The sequence below is a fragment of the Harpegnathos saltator genome, unplaced genomic scaffold (genome assembly GCF_003227715.2).
Source record: "Harpegnathos saltator strain DR-91 unplaced genomic scaffold, Hsal_v8.6 scaffold224, whole genome shotgun sequence".
Lineage (NCBI taxonomy): Eukaryota > Metazoa > Arthropoda > Insecta > Hymenoptera > Formicidae > Harpegnathos > Harpegnathos saltator.
The window spans coordinates 1,091,516-1,108,524 of NW_020230011.1; the positions used below are offsets into that span (position 1 = coordinate 1,091,516).

Genomic DNA, 17,009 nt, shown 5'->3' on the forward strand with positions numbered 1-17,009 from the left:
TTCATTAAAAGATATTTGTATGAAAGAATACTTCAGATCGTTAAAACACACTTGTAAAATGCTCTAACATTATGCTTTTTCGTCAAAAGGCAATCGACAGCCATAAAATAACTGTAATATGAGGTTGGTTATACGGAATGATTACGCATGTGTTACGACTAGGTCTCATATTACAGTCATTCAACATGTAATTTCTCGCTCTTGACATCATTATTTAGGCTGCGTTCCGATATTCACTGGCAGTACATATATCGGTACAGAAGATACATAGTTTATATGTCGTACGTATACTATAGAGTTTCAATGCTGGCGATGTGTATCGGAACGCAGGCTTAATATATGGCCTCGGTGAGGCCACTCAATAACCTTAAAGTGAGACACGTATACAGGACACGGGTCTAAAATTCTTGTAAAATATCTACATAATTTTGAACCATTGTTTAAATAAAGTCGAACCTAAAATTTCCAGACAGGATACAATATCTCAACCAATTTAATCTCTATCCAAGAGAAATTTCTCTTTGTTTTCTCTCGCAACAGGAGATTCTTACACGTGGATCGAGCGCGTTTTATCCTTCTATCGCATAATCGCATTCATCGAGCGCACCACCGACGAGATACATACGAGATAAAGACTGCTGGCCTTACGAGATTTAGCGTACCAGAGAAATTTCGCTGTACACTAGCGTCCTCTTAGAAATATCGTGGCTGAAGTATGAAACATAGCTTGAAATAAGCATGGATGGTAACAGATATGGAAAAAGGTATCGGAAGATATCAAAGGCTGCGTTCAGCAGAACTGAGCGATCAGTGAGCGCTTAGTGATTCTCGCTTCTGATTGGTTGATACTTCTGGGTTTATGAAGAATCTAACAGAATGCTCCAATCACAGACAATAATCACTAAGCGCTCGCTGATCATCATTTTGTTCCACTGAACGCGGCCAAAGACTTTTAATATAGAAAACAGACCGAATATGTATGTGTGTATGTCTCTTAGGATTGCAAAACGTGAGAAAATTGAAAATAATTTTTGTTTTAAATATATACACACGTTGGCATTCCTTGAGTTAATAATTCGAAGTTGAAATAATACTAAAATTGCAATGCGAAACACATATACAGAGTGTTTCACAAATTCCTCGTTCCGAGGAATCCATGAAGGTATAGAACGGATTAAGATAAATATAAAATTCCCATATCATTTTGCGATGTTCGCCGAACAAGCGAACTATTAATTAGAGATATGTAACAAATGAGCACGCGCTGAGATTGTATCGATAAAAACAACGAAGCCGCTCGAGCCAAGCGCGGCCCACATGATCTAACAACGGTTGCCAACGTGTAAGAAGAAGGACAAGCCGCCGCTACTGGTGTACTTTTACCTCGTCGCCCTTGGTTAGGTCGTCCTTGCGTCAACATACTGATCATGAACGACTTTTTCTATAGCTTTTTTTCTGCAGCTGCACGACGACGACGGCAACGACCAAAGTCCGTAAATAGAGACAGAACGAAGTCAGGTTCTCTCACGGCCGCCATTTTGGAGCCAGAGAATCTGTGTTGGAGTACGTGATACTATGGCTGCGTTCCGATATTCACTGCAAGTACTGAAAATACATAGTTTGTGTCACATATGCTATAGATTTTCAGTGCTGATAGTGAATATCGGAACGTAGCCTATGTACGTGTAGTATTACGGTTTAGTGGTTAATCAGCTGAGCCACGGTCGCCACCATTTTCGAGCCAAATCGTGTAAAGTAGATGAGAGAGATTCTGATTCTCCTATTTCCGTCTCTCTATTTACGGACTTTGGCAACCTTTATATTATCTCGTCGGTGAGCGTATGTACACATTTTCCGGACTGATGTATTAGCGATTGTTCGGGATTTGATATGTTTGTTCGTTCGCTCAATGTATACCCACCTTAACATCGCGTTAGTGACAGCCGGTGTGTGTATGTGTGTGTGTGCGCGCGTGTAAGGAGAGGTTATATCGACTTGTCAACTTTATCTTTGTGTGTTGCGCAATATGACGACCACGACGAAAAGGGGTTTCTAAGAATTTTTAAGAATCGACATTGCGACTGATTGTCGTTATCGTCAACATCTGTCTCTCTCTCTCTCTCTCTCGTTACCCGAGTCGGTACGCACGATAAAACGGCAAACAGTCAAAAGTGTACCAATAGTAGCATCGGAGATGCTTCGTAATATTTGTCAAGCGGTATCGCCGACGATCCTGCGAACAATCGGAACGCGCATGAAACACGACTTGGCTGACATGGTTTTGACAGCACGTGCTCCCTTCTCGAAGGATTTCTTGTTTCGCCAGGTAATACTGCGAAGGGCAGGCGTATGCGCCTGCGTATTTAGGACATCAGTGTGTCCCATAATGGCACCGTAACGTCATCTGACGAGAGATTATTCGTACTCGCGTCTAAGTGTTTACGCGGTCGTCCATTTTTTTTAAATTCTGCTTTACACGATCTTGCGATATTATATACGTTATTTGGACGAAATTATGAAATATGGTGAGATTCTAAAGATATTGTATCAATCGTAATCAAGTGTCGCGTAGAGATACTTACTCACATTAGATATTTCCGTTATCATAGATATCTCTGCGTGCGACTTTTTCAGAAAGAGTGAGATAGAAAGCAAAATGAAAATATACACGCACACAGGTACATATCAAACGATATCGCGTTATAATATTCTCCCTCGTACATAATATGTATAATTTATTATTTATAATTTACTAATAATAATACAATTTCGTTACTTTGTGGCATGTATTCTATTTTTACAGATGATAATTTAGGTTATGACGTGCGTCTGTGTGTATGTGTGTTTAATTTTAATTTTAATTTTAATTTTATTTATAACAATCTAATTATGAATCTCTACGAAAAAATAATGTAGACGCGCGCGATGTATAAGTAATAATATTATTTACGACAATGTAATCTCATATATTTCAGTATCACGTTTTGCCGATAATTAATATTTGATCATTTTGTATTTCCAGTTTTTCGATCCAATATCCAGCACATACACGTATTTGCTGGCCGATGTCAACGATAAAGAAGCGATCTTAATCGATCCTGTTATCGAATGGGCCGATCGTGACAAACAAATCATCGAGGAGCTAGGCTTGGTGTTGAAGTTTGCCTGTAAGTCATCAAATGAGATTATTACATGCCACCTATATATTGTTTTGCGAAAAATATAAAAATATCAAGACATAAGGAACATATGAAAGATGTGTTTCTTTCATAGATATTTCCAAGGATTACGTGATTGAGATGTGATTGTTTATCCTTATATTGTATTAGAGCTCGCATATATATATATATATATATATATATACACACACATATATATAAAGTCACAACATTTATTCATTTTTTCGCTGTGTGCACTTTTTCACATTTGTACACTGGTAGATATTCATTAATATACAATTTATTTTAATTTATTTCAACTGGTTGCATTTATTAAGATGCAAGATCTACTTGATGATAAAAATTCATCATTTCAGAGCGGATAGCATCATTGAATTATCGCGCAAGTAACATTGGTTTTTTCGCGTCAATCACACTTTGTGTAATTTTGGAAGAAGTTAAATTCCGCATACTGGCATTCACTTCCGCGATGTAATTTTGCCTTTTATAACTCTTCGAGTGTCCGATTGATATTGTCAGCTACTTTAACGTAATATTACGTAACATAGCTTACCGAAACGTTTGAAGTTTTTACGTTACGCAAAATTCGGCTCGAAAGCTCGGAAAGCATGACAACATTTCCGACAATAGGACTGACTGAAATACACTTTATGTGAAAAGCAGAGTTTCACTCTAATACCGTCTTCAGCAAACAATTACCAAGGGACAGTTGGAAATGTTAGCGCTGCACATTATGTGCAAAATCGAGCGAGCACAAAATTCAGATACGACATTCAGGAGCGCCCAACGAGCCAACATTCATCACAACGTTCTCCGCCGAGCGTTCCGAATCGATAACTAATTAATTACACGCTCTAATTAACAACAAAATCTATTATCTTACTAGCACCGCGACGCGCGCGCGCTCGATCGTCGGAAATGTACTTGTCGCAATTACGCGACGTCCCGCGCCCGTGATTTACGAGCAGCGCGCAGAATTATTGCGAACTATCCTACTAACCGACCAATATTTGCCGAACTTCATAATGAATTGGCATGCAATCCCGCCGCGAAGGGCGGTCACGGGCTCTCCGCATAGTTCCTCCATTGTTCTGGCGGTTAACAGGACCGTGTGGACCATAAACCGTGCGCGCGCCCGGGTATATCGTCGAACTTTGCCAATTTCAATAAAGAACTTCGACTTCGACCCCCCGATCCGATTTCGCCGCGCTATAATTTTCGAGTGTACCGCGCGACGAAAGCGCGTGTTCTCGTCGAGCAAATCCTGCCCACTCCTCCGTCCACACGTTCGGCCTACGTTCGACGTTCGGATCATCTCCATGGAAATCAACGCGACTGGTGTTCTAATACAATAACGTCTCGCGACTTGTCGCAATCTTGTGACGTCTTTTCACGACATTTACGCGGCGAGGCATTCTCGACGAAGAACTCCTTCGCGAGAAGAAATCAAGTCTACGCGGGCTGGGGGGGGAGGGGTGTCGTATGTCGGGGCGCGCAGAGGTTTAATGAGGTTCTCGTCTTACTTATTGCACCGTCAGAATGCGCGGCGTGATTCTTTCCGAAGAGGACTCGCGCCAAAAGCAAAAAGGGAAGAAACGAAGGAAAAGAGAGAGGGAAAACTAACGCGTGTTTCTCCAATTAAGCGACACGTGCGCGCTTGTTTATGGATACGGACTCGCTGTGCCAATTCTGTCCCGAACAAATGGCCATTACCATAATACGCCGCTCAGTTTTCCGATAATGCAAATATCTTTACCGCCGCTGCGCCTCTACCTTGCAAAATTGCACGAGCTGCTCGTAATTTAGTCATCTACCAAGAACTCGCGAAGTCGCTAATTAGACCAATGGATGTACTGTAACTTAATTATTTGTCTACCTACGTCGCGCATACGCTTGAAAGGACACGCTCCTTCTCGAGCCGGTTACTTGCCTGTTGAGTCACCGTCTCAACTTTCCCGCTGTTGCAGTGAACACGCATATGCACGCGGACCACATCACCGGTACAGGTCGACTGAAGATGCTCTTACCCGGCTGCAAGTCGGTGATTTCGCGCAGCAGCGGCGCCGAGGCCGATGTACTCCTGGAGCCGTTCGATCAGGTCCGATTCGGCAGGCATCACTTGGCGGTACTGCCGACCCCCGGTCACACCGAAGGTCAGATTCGTCACTTCATATTCGGCCTCTTCGGCAGACGAGTTCCGAAGGACTCCTGCAATTATGTATTTAACATAATTTGTGATAAAATCACAAATGTATATGAACGAAGGTGAAACACTCGGCCGTAAGATGGCCGAGTGATGTCAAATTCACAAAATCGTTATTTCGAATAGTGTACGCAGTGCTTTTTTCCTGGCCGTACGGCAAACCGTTTTTTTTCCTTTTTTTTTTTTTTTTTTTTTTTCATAACTACGTTCTGAGAGAATTGATGGTAAAAATGTCCCTGTAGATGTCACTGTATATAGGCTCCGAAGAAACGAGTGACAATTAAGTCGGTAGCTACGTTATTGAATATTCGACGTAATGATTCTTCGGGAGCCTTATTTTAACTTTTACATAACGAAGCAAGTGTACAGCATGAGTAAGTGAGAATATTCTGTTTATTTCCTTGATAAAACTAAAAAATACAATGCACGTATAATTGTATTCAATTTTGTCGCTAATTATTTGTCGCTGATGGCATTACAAATTGGTAACTGAGAGTGCTGAAACCTTTGTCCCTAGAAGAAAAGCACATCGACTACTTACTGTATTTATCAATTATCTTTGAGAATGACTAGAAAAAATGCACTGTGTTTAGCAATTATTGTAGAAATTACAGTCTATGGCCGATCTTAGTCGAGTTTACCTTCTAATTTGTACACAGAACGTGAGTTTCTCATCGGAAAAGCGACTTTTCTAACGCACAAAGATTCGTTTGTGTCATCGTCGAGCGGTAAAATATTGTACCGTTGTCCATTTAGCTAACGTCCCGCCGCGCGCGGTCGTCCGTGTGTCCAGTTATATGGAGTGATAAAACAGAACACACACACACACAGCGCGGCGCCCTGTAAAGGGCTAAGTGCATAGTGCGTCACATATTTGATACATATGTGGATTTTGGCGTTTTCTCCGCGCGTTCTGCGTGCGCTGTGTTCGTGTAGGCCATGTGTCACTGTCTCGTCGATTCCACCGCCGGAAAATGGACCTTCGTGTATATTCCCATTCTTTTTCTTCCTCGATTCTTATCACTTCCGAAAATATTACACATCCCCGTCTCTTTACCTCCCGCAACGTACCCCGCTGAACGCTGAACGCGAGTTTCTTGACCCGCTGAGTCGCTGATTTTGCGCGAGAAATGCGAGAAATGCGAGAAATGCGAGAAATGCGAGAAATGCACGGTTTCACGCACATCACATCGCGAAAATCCGCGCTCACGTGGCTGCGACTCCGGGATATCGGATATCGGGCTTCGCGTTTTCTTGGACACACGATCGATCGCTCGCGCGCGCGCGCGCGCGCGTTCGTCCGATCTCTATTATTTTATTAATCGACGCGAGTGGCGAAATACTTTGTCGGACGCGGGGGCGGTGAGAGAGGCGGTGCCTGCTATTTTGCTACACGTGGACTGAAAAGATCAAGGATACATGAAGGTCCCTGTCTCGAGTACACGTACAGAGTCCGGGCGTTTGCGAATGCCGCAGGCAATTCAATCGCGAGGCTCCTTGGATCTTTGATCCACCCGATTACCCGGAAACTATCGATTCTTCAGTAATGAAACGTACTCTGTTTTTTTCCTCCGCCAGCTCGGCCGTCCTCGTGGACTATTTAGGGAGGTGGCTCTCTGGGGCGCACTCTCTCTCTCTCTCTCTCTCTCTCTCTCTCTCTCTCTCTCTCTCTCTCTCTCTCTCTCTCTCTCGTACGTGTACACTTATATATACATACCGTACATCGCTACCGGAGTTTACACAGCGGGACGGCGGCAGTATGGAAAAAAGGAAAAGAAGAAAGAAAAAAGGATACAGTCGTTCTTATCGATCGTGCCAGATTCGCTATTCGTCGCGAAACTCAATCGTTTGTCCAGGGGAGATCCTCGGTTAGGTGCGTCTGAGTTGTCTCGATAGCCGGGCGGGGGGGGGCTCTTCTCCTCGCGTAACGGGCTCGATTTTTCGTGGCAAATTCGCGCGAATGCGCTAAAGGACCGTCAATTAGATATTCGATGTGTCGGCTGCGTCGGATGTGTTTCCTGCGGCACTCCGTGGCGAAGCCCGATCGATGCCGATTTCATTCCCGACGATTTCCACGTTAAACGCGCTTCGCGTCGCGACGGAAATTTGCTGTTTCGTGACCATCGTCGGCAAGATCAGAAGCCCCCATACCACCACGGGGGGAATGTGTTCTGAGCGTAAAATTAATGTACATCGTGCCATATTTATTCGCGCCGGTTTCACTGGCACGGAAACCGACGAGGGAATTAATTATGTTCATTTGCTCATTGTGACGAATCATTGACAGCGTGACTATTAACTTTTTATCACCGGAAAATTCGTTACGCCCTAATTACTCCACTCAACTCCGGCAGGCCGTTTTATATTTCTCGGCAGTATAAACATCGGGGATTTCCAATGTCATGCGCAGCTATTCATCTCATTCGGTGTTTTTCGCACCGAACGTAATATATCTGTTCGCAATTTCTTCTTTTTCCTCCTCTGTTTTTTTTTCGCGTTATTTTTTGTTTTGACCAACGCGATATCACTCGCAATTGGATGAACGAGCTGACGAGGACTCAATTTATCGTATCGGCCGATTACGAAGCGCGAATCGCCGCGAAGAGCGGTACACACACACACACACACGTATGTTTACGTGTACGTAGTATCCGCTCCGAAAAACGACACGATGCTTGCCGAATGACTGCGCGGTGAAGCACGATATCGTAAATATTTTATCTGTTATACTTGCCGCAGGTTGCATCACGTACGTTTGCGACGAGCAGGCAATCGCGTTCACGGGTGATGCACTCTTGATACGAGGATGCGGCAGAACTGATTTTCAGGTAAGCGCGGCTACACCGCTTGCACACGCACGTCCGTATCTCTCTCTCTCTCTCTCTCTCTCTCTCTCTCTCTCTGCCGCGCGCTACAGCTGCCAAGAGCGCTGCGAAATTTAGATCTTCCCTTGTTTTTGGGCTTTCGGCAAACAACGAGAAACAACGATGTCATCCATTGGCATTGCAATATCTTTTTTTATTTCTCTCGAATATACATGGTGTTTAAGAGTTAAGAGTTCAGGACTTTGAAAGCATATAGCGGATAATGGAGGATATGTTTACCGAACGTTGAATCAAATGAAAAAGATTAACACTTTCGATCTAACATATAATATATTTTTCCTGTCGAAAGCCTGTCATATCGCGACCGCGAAAAATAGATTGCGTTAATCGTTTTGCTACATAACTCTAGCTCGTTAATACTTACAATAAATCGTCGCAGCGTTTCTTCTCGACCGCTATCGCGCTTTGATCCGAAACCGAACGGCTTTTTCTTTCTACCGAATACGTTAGGTCGCGGCGACCTATGTCGCCGATATAATTGTCGAAAGTCGATAAATGGCTATTTATTTAAATGTCATAACTACGAGGGCGGCGATCGATGCCGGCGGCCCTGCGGATACACACCACGCGCAGAAAGGCAGAGAGAGAGAGAGAGAGAGAGAGAGAGAGAGAGAGACGCGGCATCCTGAATTCTCGTTGAAAACGTGGACGGTCGTTGCAATAACATTTTCAGTCCATGTTGCGCGCGGAACGTAAACGTCGATATATCATCCGGAATATGAAAGACTTCTTCTGCACAACTCGCGTGATGAATAGCCGTTCCTCGTCCATCGTGGCCGATCGCGCGGCGGTGCATTTTATAAACGTGCCTGCGACTTATTCTCTCGAAAGCTCGCGGTTAAACGATCCTTTAAACCGGGGAGAACGACCGCATATCGTTCCGCGTATGCCTTGCCCTGGCATATTTCAAGCTTGCAGTTCCCATTTATTACGTCAACGATAATAATTGGCGATCATCGATCTCTCGTCCCGACGAGCTCCGACTTCAACACGCAATCGTAGCGACAGCACGCGCAACGGTGATATTCTTGCTTTTCGTTCGTCTTTATTGTCGCCAACATCGCGGCGCCCCGACATCAACGGACAACCAGAGAAAGACGCCTCTCCTCGCGGCCTCGTATCGCGAACGAGATATGAAACGGAGTGATTTCTACGACTGCTTGCAGGGCGGATCCGCCGAGACTCTCTACAAATCCGTCCACAGGATGATCTTCACGCTGCCGCGGCATTACCGATTGTATCCGGCGCACGATTACAACGGCAGAACTGTTACCACCGTGGCTGAGGAGAAAGCTCTCAATCCCAGACTGTCCAAATCGCTGGGGGACTTTGTCCGGATTATGGCCAATCTCAACCTGCCTTACCCGAAAATGATCGGTCAGTATGAGCCGTACGCGTTCTGATTCTTGCCGTCGTCTTAGGCCGCGATATCGCGACGGATAGCACAAGCGATAAAGCACTTCAGTGTCTGGGGCTAATTAGTCTGACGGGAAGAGAGGGTAAGAGATTGCCTCGCTATCTGCGGCGCGTTATCTCGAAAATGCGCCCTCGGAGATACTCTCTCGGCGGTTCCACAGGCCTCAACGGGATTCCCGGGTTTCATTTTTGGGGTGGCGCGCTTCGCCGCTATCGGCCCGCTATCCGCTGATAAGCTAATAGCCGTCTTTGGAGAGCGTTACGACGCGTCGTCCTGGTCCGCCGTCCGGTCCGGCAACCGTCGACAAAGTCGGTTGCGACGGTCGTGTCTGTCGCGTGACTCGGTGTTTTCCTTGCGACCACTTGCCAAGTAGTCGCAGGAATTTCGCGAAAATGACGGTCGTTTGTCTCAACGCGCGAAACGCGTTGGGATCTCCGGTCAACTCAGACGATCAACTGGATTCGATCAACTGGAGCGATGAAAAGCGCTTTTCCTCTCGTTTGTTTTCTCTTTTTCTCATTGTTTTTCTCTTGTCTTTATCTCTCTCTCTCTCTCTCTCTCTCTCTCTCTCTCTCTCTCTCTCTATTTTAATTCGCACGCGACGTGATCTGGGAATGAATTCCCCGTGGGAGGAAGAAGCGACGTGATCCGACATGATCCGGTCTCATCGATACGCTGTGGAATATTTGTGCAGCTACTGTGCCGACTTGGCGCGTAGTTCTCGCGACGCGGCTAAATGTTAGATGAGCAGAGACTCCGCGATGTTACATCCTGCCGATGCTGCGATAAAAGATCGATGAAATTGTCGGCTCGCATCTCGTCGAACAACCGGAATAAACGAGTCCCTTTTCTCGTAACTCGAGTCGCTCGAGTGACATTTCGACGTGGAATTCGACGTTGGAAGCGACAGACAGAAATATTAATTAAAAAAAAAGCAGAAATCGTTAAAATATCGTTGATCACTTTACTGTTTGTTACTCTTTTGCAAAGCCCGTACGTAGCGCCGTCATATTGTTGTTGTTTCAGATAAAGCTGTTCCGGCGAACAAAGTTTGCGGTTTGTTCGAGGTTGAGGAGGAAAAGGACAAACGGTGAAAGACCGTTGACAGGTTGACAGCGTTACAGTCAATGTAATGCGCGAGTGGCGCACCGATATTGTAGCTTCGCTGACGCTATTCTTGATGTAAATAAGGTATGGCATCGCACAAGCGCAGTTTATATTTACATACGATGAACAGTGCAATTATTGTTGATTCTACACGCCAATATATGATAACCGGCGTTACTAGCGTTAGAGAAAGGCGTAGAGAGAAGTTACGTGCTTTCTGTTGCATGCATATATTGTCTAATATTATACATACACATATACGTCAAATTACAACTAAACAAAAGAGTTTTCGAAAGCTACATAACTTTGCTCCCACACTCATCCTGCACGGCATTATTTACCGGCGTTTATTCTCGCGCCATTTAAACTCACTTGAGAACTGTCTACAAATTCATACGTTAAACGTTCGCATACATTTTTGTTATTATTTCTTTTGAGCGAAACAAATCGTTATTTAATTGTGGTATTTCATTTACGGGCTCTTTTCCGCTCCAAGTTTTTATTGCAACAATATAAAGACCGAGGCCGGGTTAAAAGAGTGCTTTGGTTTACGCGCGAGGTTTTAATGAGTTGACACGTGCATTTTGTACATTTATGTGGCAGCGTGTTCTTCGAGAGAGAGAGAGAGAGAGAGAGAGATACGATATATATCAAACATATGACTCGAATATAACGCACAATACTATAAGCTGCCCTCTGAATGGGTGCGCTCTCATTTACGATAGAAATTCATCACCTATTCGTTAGTTAGTCGCGTTCAACGCGAACGCTTGTTAATTTTCGGCAAAATTTGGCCGACATATTCGTTTTTTTCTGCGGTTTCTGTTAATCGCACTCGATCGGCAAAAGTCGATCTGCAAATGTTTAAAAAGGAGATAAAACAGTAATATTTTCCCCGCGGACTCTCGGTAGCGTCCCGTGCTGAAATATTCTACGTATTTATAGGGTCGTCATCCTTTCGACATTCGTGTCGCGACGTTTTCGCGCAAATTCTCTCTCTCTCTCTCTCTCTCTCTCTCTCTCTGCCTAGGTTAGGTCTTTATCTCTCCATGCATGAGTTTCCTCGAGTTTCCCCGACATCCTCAACGCCGATGTTATGACTCGCGAATTACAGTCGTCCGGAATTATCACTTATCTTACCGAACTCGACAACGCACTCGCGCATATCGCACTGCAACATCCACTTTAGCGCGTTAGGTCCTCGTTTGAAGATTTTCTCGCGATATACTTTCTCATTCGCGGTAATTTCACGATAAGCCGGCTCGCTGAGGGTCTTTAGACTCCAGATCCGCTTTGCGAGTAATCGAATACGATTGCGCGCACCAACGTATCACACAATCGGAGCAAGTTCGTCGATAATCTCAACTGAATATCCCAATTATACGCACACACAGTCAACGCTCTCTTCCCTCTTCTATCGTTCTCTCTCTCTCTCTCTCGCGCGCGCGCGCGCGCGATAATGCAGTCCACGTATAATTAGGAAGATCCATGGATCTGTCATCATCCACGAGGGTCGAAGGCTATTTGCAGTTCGTCGAACCAATAACAACTTTCGGATCGAGCGATCGGCCCGAGGTGCATATGGCTTCGCAAATCAGCGGAGCGAAGACGATCGAGCGTTTGCGGGAGGGAAAGATAGAGACGGAGAGATGGAGAGATGGAGAGACAAAGGGAGAGGGAGAGAGAAAGAAGGTAGGTAGAGGGAGAAAGGAAGAAGAGAGAGGGTTAAAAGTGTTCATCACTAGAACTTAAGCTAAGCCTTGCGTGAAGCAGAGTGAGAGGGAAAGAGCGACACGAGGGAGGGAGAAAGAGAGGAAGAGAAAGAGACAGGGGGTCTTGTAATCGGGTTGTCGAAACGGGCTCCGTGCGCCTCGTCGAAACTCAGGGTGAAGAGACCCCCATGGTGTGGTGTTGGTTTCCTACTGCATAGCTGAGGGTTGAAATCGATACCGTTTCCAGGGTAACCGGTGGGTACGGTGCCCGACACACGGGCGAAGGCACACGGGCCAAGGCTACCTACTCATGCATTTTCATGTGCCCGCCGAAAAAGGCCAAAGACAAGAGCGTTTGGTTCGCGATGGTCGCGCGAACGAGAACAATTCGGGCGAGCGGGACGAAACGCGCGTGATAGTGCGAGTAGAGAGAGAGAGAGAGAGAGAGAGAGAGAGAGAGAGAGAGAGAGGGGGTGAGGGAGAGAGTGGAGAATGTGCCGAAATTCCGGTGAGAAATCCGGGAAAACCTAATCTCTTTTCCGTCAGCGTATCTTTCACGCGTCCACGTTTACGCCTCAAACGCGATAAATAAAATATAATTCAACGTAGGCTCGAATATTGCACGCGTCTTTTTTCGCTCTCCTTTTTACCGCTACGCTGCACTCCTACGCTCGCCTCCTTATCATATTAATGCGACTGTTGCTATTAGAGCTTAAGTAATAGCAAAACGGCAAAAGTGGAACAAAGAACGTAATGTTTTTTTTCGTGCGCTCCGTGCGATGGGCCTTCGCTATCTGAGAGGGTCTTGGGTAGCGCCTGCCCCATTTGCCTACGTCGGTAGATACCGCCGTATTGTTCGCCGCAGCTTTATCGTAAGGACGGCCCTCGCGGTGTTATCACTGAAAAATGGTCGTGCTGTGAGCACGCGTATCCCGGAAGTTAATGCGCTACTTTGCGACGTGGCCTCCCTTCCTACTCTCATTCCGCTCTTTCCTCGCTCTCATCATCAAGTTCATCCCTTCGAGAAACCGCAATTTCAGAACGCGGCCTTTGAAGAACCGTGTCCGTTCTTACGACTCGATAATTATCGTTGCCCTTTGAGAGATGGGTATTAGGACGCTCCCTTTCTCTCTCCCTCTCCCTCTCTCCCTCTCCCTCTCTCTCTCCCTCTCTCTCTCTCTTTCTCTCTCTCTCTCTCTCTCTCTGTTATATATACACATATATCCGCCATATTCGCACGAGATAACGAGAAAAAGAGAGGAAAAGAAAATACGAAAACCGCGTCACGCGGACGTGTAATTGATTCCAAAATGCAGCATTCCCCGTAGTTGCGTTAACGTATATTGTTCCGACACTGCACTGACGCCGTGATACGTGATACGTCGAATGACGAAATTACTATTTCGACGCGCGAACCAATTATCGTAGCCAGCGACGTGTTGTCGTTGTTGCGATTGCACTTGGTTACGCGAGGGAGATGGAATCGTCGATCCAAATATCGTTTTTCTTTTCCAGTTACGGCCATTCTGCAAACAACGTTAACGTACGTCTAACTATGTGTTCCGTAAGAAATTTCAGAGGACGAACATGTGTAATCAGGTAAGTTTGTGTGTGTACTGTTTTCAGCGCAAATGCGCTCGGAATCAATCGACAGGCAATCGCCTGTCTGTCTGTGAAAGATCCAGTAGCGATAGCCATGCGGATGTGCAGTAAAGGGGACTGCGGATGAGAGCTAGGAGCATTTGAAATTTTCTACCCTCGAATTCGAGCTTTGGATTACTTTGCTATTTTTTTCCATCCGCTTGAAAGACGGGTGTCATTTTTAATTTGTTGTTTAATTTGACACAGTTTGTGAAAAATACCACAGCTTATAATTTAAAAGATCACCCTTTAGCGAAATGATCACTTTCAGCTAATGTTCGAAACCGACATGACAAAGAGATTGCGAGCGAGCGAGCGAGCGAAATGTTGAATTATATTTTAATTAAAATCAGCGGAGGATGGCCATTATTGTAATTTGCCATTCCCGAGGATTGCTTTAAGATTTACGTTTCATTACAGCGAATGCCTGAATGGGTAACAATCGGAGTAAAGTAGCTCCGATTGGCGATTCGCTGTCGAGCTCCAGATCTTTACTACCCGTTCGCTAAATTACTGTAATATGCGAGATGTCGCGTAATAGACACATTTAGACACGTAAGGTAAGTAAAGTGTAATTCCGATATTTTCCTCTCGGATCTCATCATCAACCGACCCTGTGTCTATCCGCACAGTTTTTATACGCGTTTCTTATACACGCAGTATTACGCAGCGGCGCTTATATCGGCGAGTCGTTACCACTTCTTTCTTTCGCTCGTAATATGAATAATTAAGTAAACTGTAAGGTTAATATAACGAGCGCGGCGGTCATATGGAGGAATCCGAGGAGGTATGTCAGGAATCGAGGTGTTCCCGGCGTCCTCGAAAGGACGACCGCGTGTCGATGGTGTCGGATGTCGAACAAAACATTCGTCTCCGACTGGCGAATTCTCGACGTGTGCACGTGATCCCAGCCCGAGAGAGAGAGAGAGAGAGAGAGAGAGAGAGAGAGAGAGAGAGAGAGAGAGAGAGGAAGATTCGCACGCGAATATTGTGCGCGGCGGTTTCTGCCATGGCGGAATGTTCTGTCATAGAGAGCGGTAAAGTGATTTCTTTTACTTACCTCATCGTTGGCGTACCGCCTCGTATCTACAGGTTGTTGATTTTGTCATAGATGCAGACATTTCAACTTGTGCTCGACGCTGTTCCGCTGCCACCTCGACCGTTCTCAGCTACGGCTTGCTCGGCTCTCCGCAGTCTTCTTCCGTCTTCATCCTCTCATCCCCCTGTTCTCCTCCTTCTTCCGTTCCGCCTTCTCGTTCCGCTCTCCTCTCTCGACACGCCTTCGATTTCTTGCGTAGGTTCGGCGGATCAATTTACTGCAGCGAGCAATTCTCACTCTCCGTCATTGATTCGTCCAACGGTCCGAGCGAGGTATCTTTCGTCGACGGGGAGAGCCATCCAAGTCGACACAAAGGACAGGAAAACTCCTCTAATTAGGGGGAAGCAGTCGCACCCCGAATTTTTACGAACTTCCTCGGGATATATTCTCTCTCTCTCTCTCTCTCTCTCTCTCTCTCTCTCTCTCTCTCGCCCTCCTTCCCTCCCTCCCTTCCTCTCTCGCTCTCGAGCTCAACCCGGAACCGTCCCGGGTCGGCGAATTTTGCGTAATTCACCGAGTCGAGCGTCACGGACGCATCTTTAAGCGATTAACTTTACCATGCGTATCGGGAGGACGTTGTTCGGAGAAATTGCCGGAATTTTTATGCTACTAGCAAAGTTGACGATAATTTTATACGGGACGTTCCACCGTCGCTCGTGCATGCGAGCGGTCGGGCTCGGAGAGATTTCCGCCGACGATTCGTCGACGATAGTAACACCGCTGCACCCTGCAACAATAACGACATACGTCGCCTTGTGCGACTTTGATAATTTAGAGAGAGAGAGAGAGAGAGAGAGAGAGAGAGAGAGAGAGAGAGAGAGAAAGAGAGAGAGAGCCGCGCAGGAATAAATCCGCCGTTAAATGCATGCCAGATTCGGAACACTGGATGATTCGTTAAAACGCGATAAACGACATACTATATCATGTAATGAGCCAATATCAAAGAGTTTGAATAAAGGATATTGACGTGTGAATGTGAATTTGCGGATTAAAATTTACAATCAATTCTGCAGGTTCCAACAATGTAGTTTCTCCAATGTTCATTTCCAACGTTTCCGATGATCCAGTAAAAAAATATCAAATTTACCCAGAGATATTTTTCCATCGGAATACAAGAGGAAGGTGAAAATTGGAGAGAGAATACAATTATACGTAATTGATGCATTTTGTGTTTGCCTTACACTCACTCACACAACAACAACAAACGCGTACACACGCGCGCGCGCGCACACACATCCTTGCGTGAAATCGAATTCCTCAATGAACGACACATCAACGTTTGTCATTGAAAAAACGACAACAGCCTTCAACACACATCCTTACCTTGGTTACTCTCTCCGTAATTATATCTCGTGCATATAGGTTCTTGAGGAATCTATTGATCCGCAAATACAGATAAACACATTCTATCGCGTACAACACCACCGCCAAGTTGGACCCGACGTGCGGATTACGTGCGCGTAATTGTCAACCAAACGAACGCTTTGTTACAGCAACAACGAGCCTAGCGGCCTCGATCGGACGGCTCGGTGGAGCCGAGATCGAGATCTTCGCAGCGGCTGAATGACGTGCTGACTCGGCCGATCTAATCTGAGAAAATCATGCGCTACTCGAATCATCGTCGCGCGGCCGCGTCGTTTGAACGCTTGGCGTTCCCGCCACATTATCGACTGGTCGCGACGCGCATGTGCCGGCATACGCCTCCATCTTGCTTTCTCGCCGAGCGACCCACCCAGCGGCGACGGCGGCGGCGGCGGCGGCGGCGG

At 45.8% G+C, this 17,009-nt stretch overlaps 1 protein-coding gene and 1 long non-coding RNA gene across 3 annotated transcripts; one reads left to right on the top strand and one right to left on the bottom strand.

Moving 5' to 3' along the window:
• Positions 1 to 1,676: 1,676 nt before the first annotated feature.
• On the top strand, positions 1,677 to 11,672 carry LOC105188921 (persulfide dioxygenase ETHE1, mitochondrial). Of its 2 annotated transcripts, none has more exons than XM_011150631.3 (6): positions 1,677 to 2,326; positions 3,023 to 3,167; positions 5,147 to 5,332; positions 8,122 to 8,210; positions 9,434 to 9,644; positions 10,711 to 11,672. In XM_011150631.3, the coding sequence occupies exons 1-6, from the start codon at positions 2,195 to 2,197 to the stop codon at positions 10,776 to 10,778; spliced, it is 831 nt and encodes a 276-aa protein (XP_011148933.1). In that variant the 5' UTR covers positions 1,677 to 2,194; the 3' UTR covers positions 10,779 to 11,672. The 2 variants fall into 2 exon arrangements, with proteins under 2 accessions (XP_011148933.1, XP_011148934.1); XM_011150632.3 differs by lacking the exon at positions 1,677 to 2,326 and adding an exon at positions 2,357 to 2,525.
• On the bottom strand, positions 5,250 to 16,983 carry LOC112588461 (uncharacterized). Its single transcript, XR_003112863.1, has 3 exons — positions 16,567 to 16,983; positions 15,205 to 15,970; positions 5,250 to 5,387 (listed from the first exon to the last, which is right to left on the bottom strand). It is a non-coding gene; the product is annotated as an uncharacterized LOC112588461 (long non-coding RNA).
• Between the last annotated feature and the right edge of the window lie 26 nt (positions 16,984 to 17,009).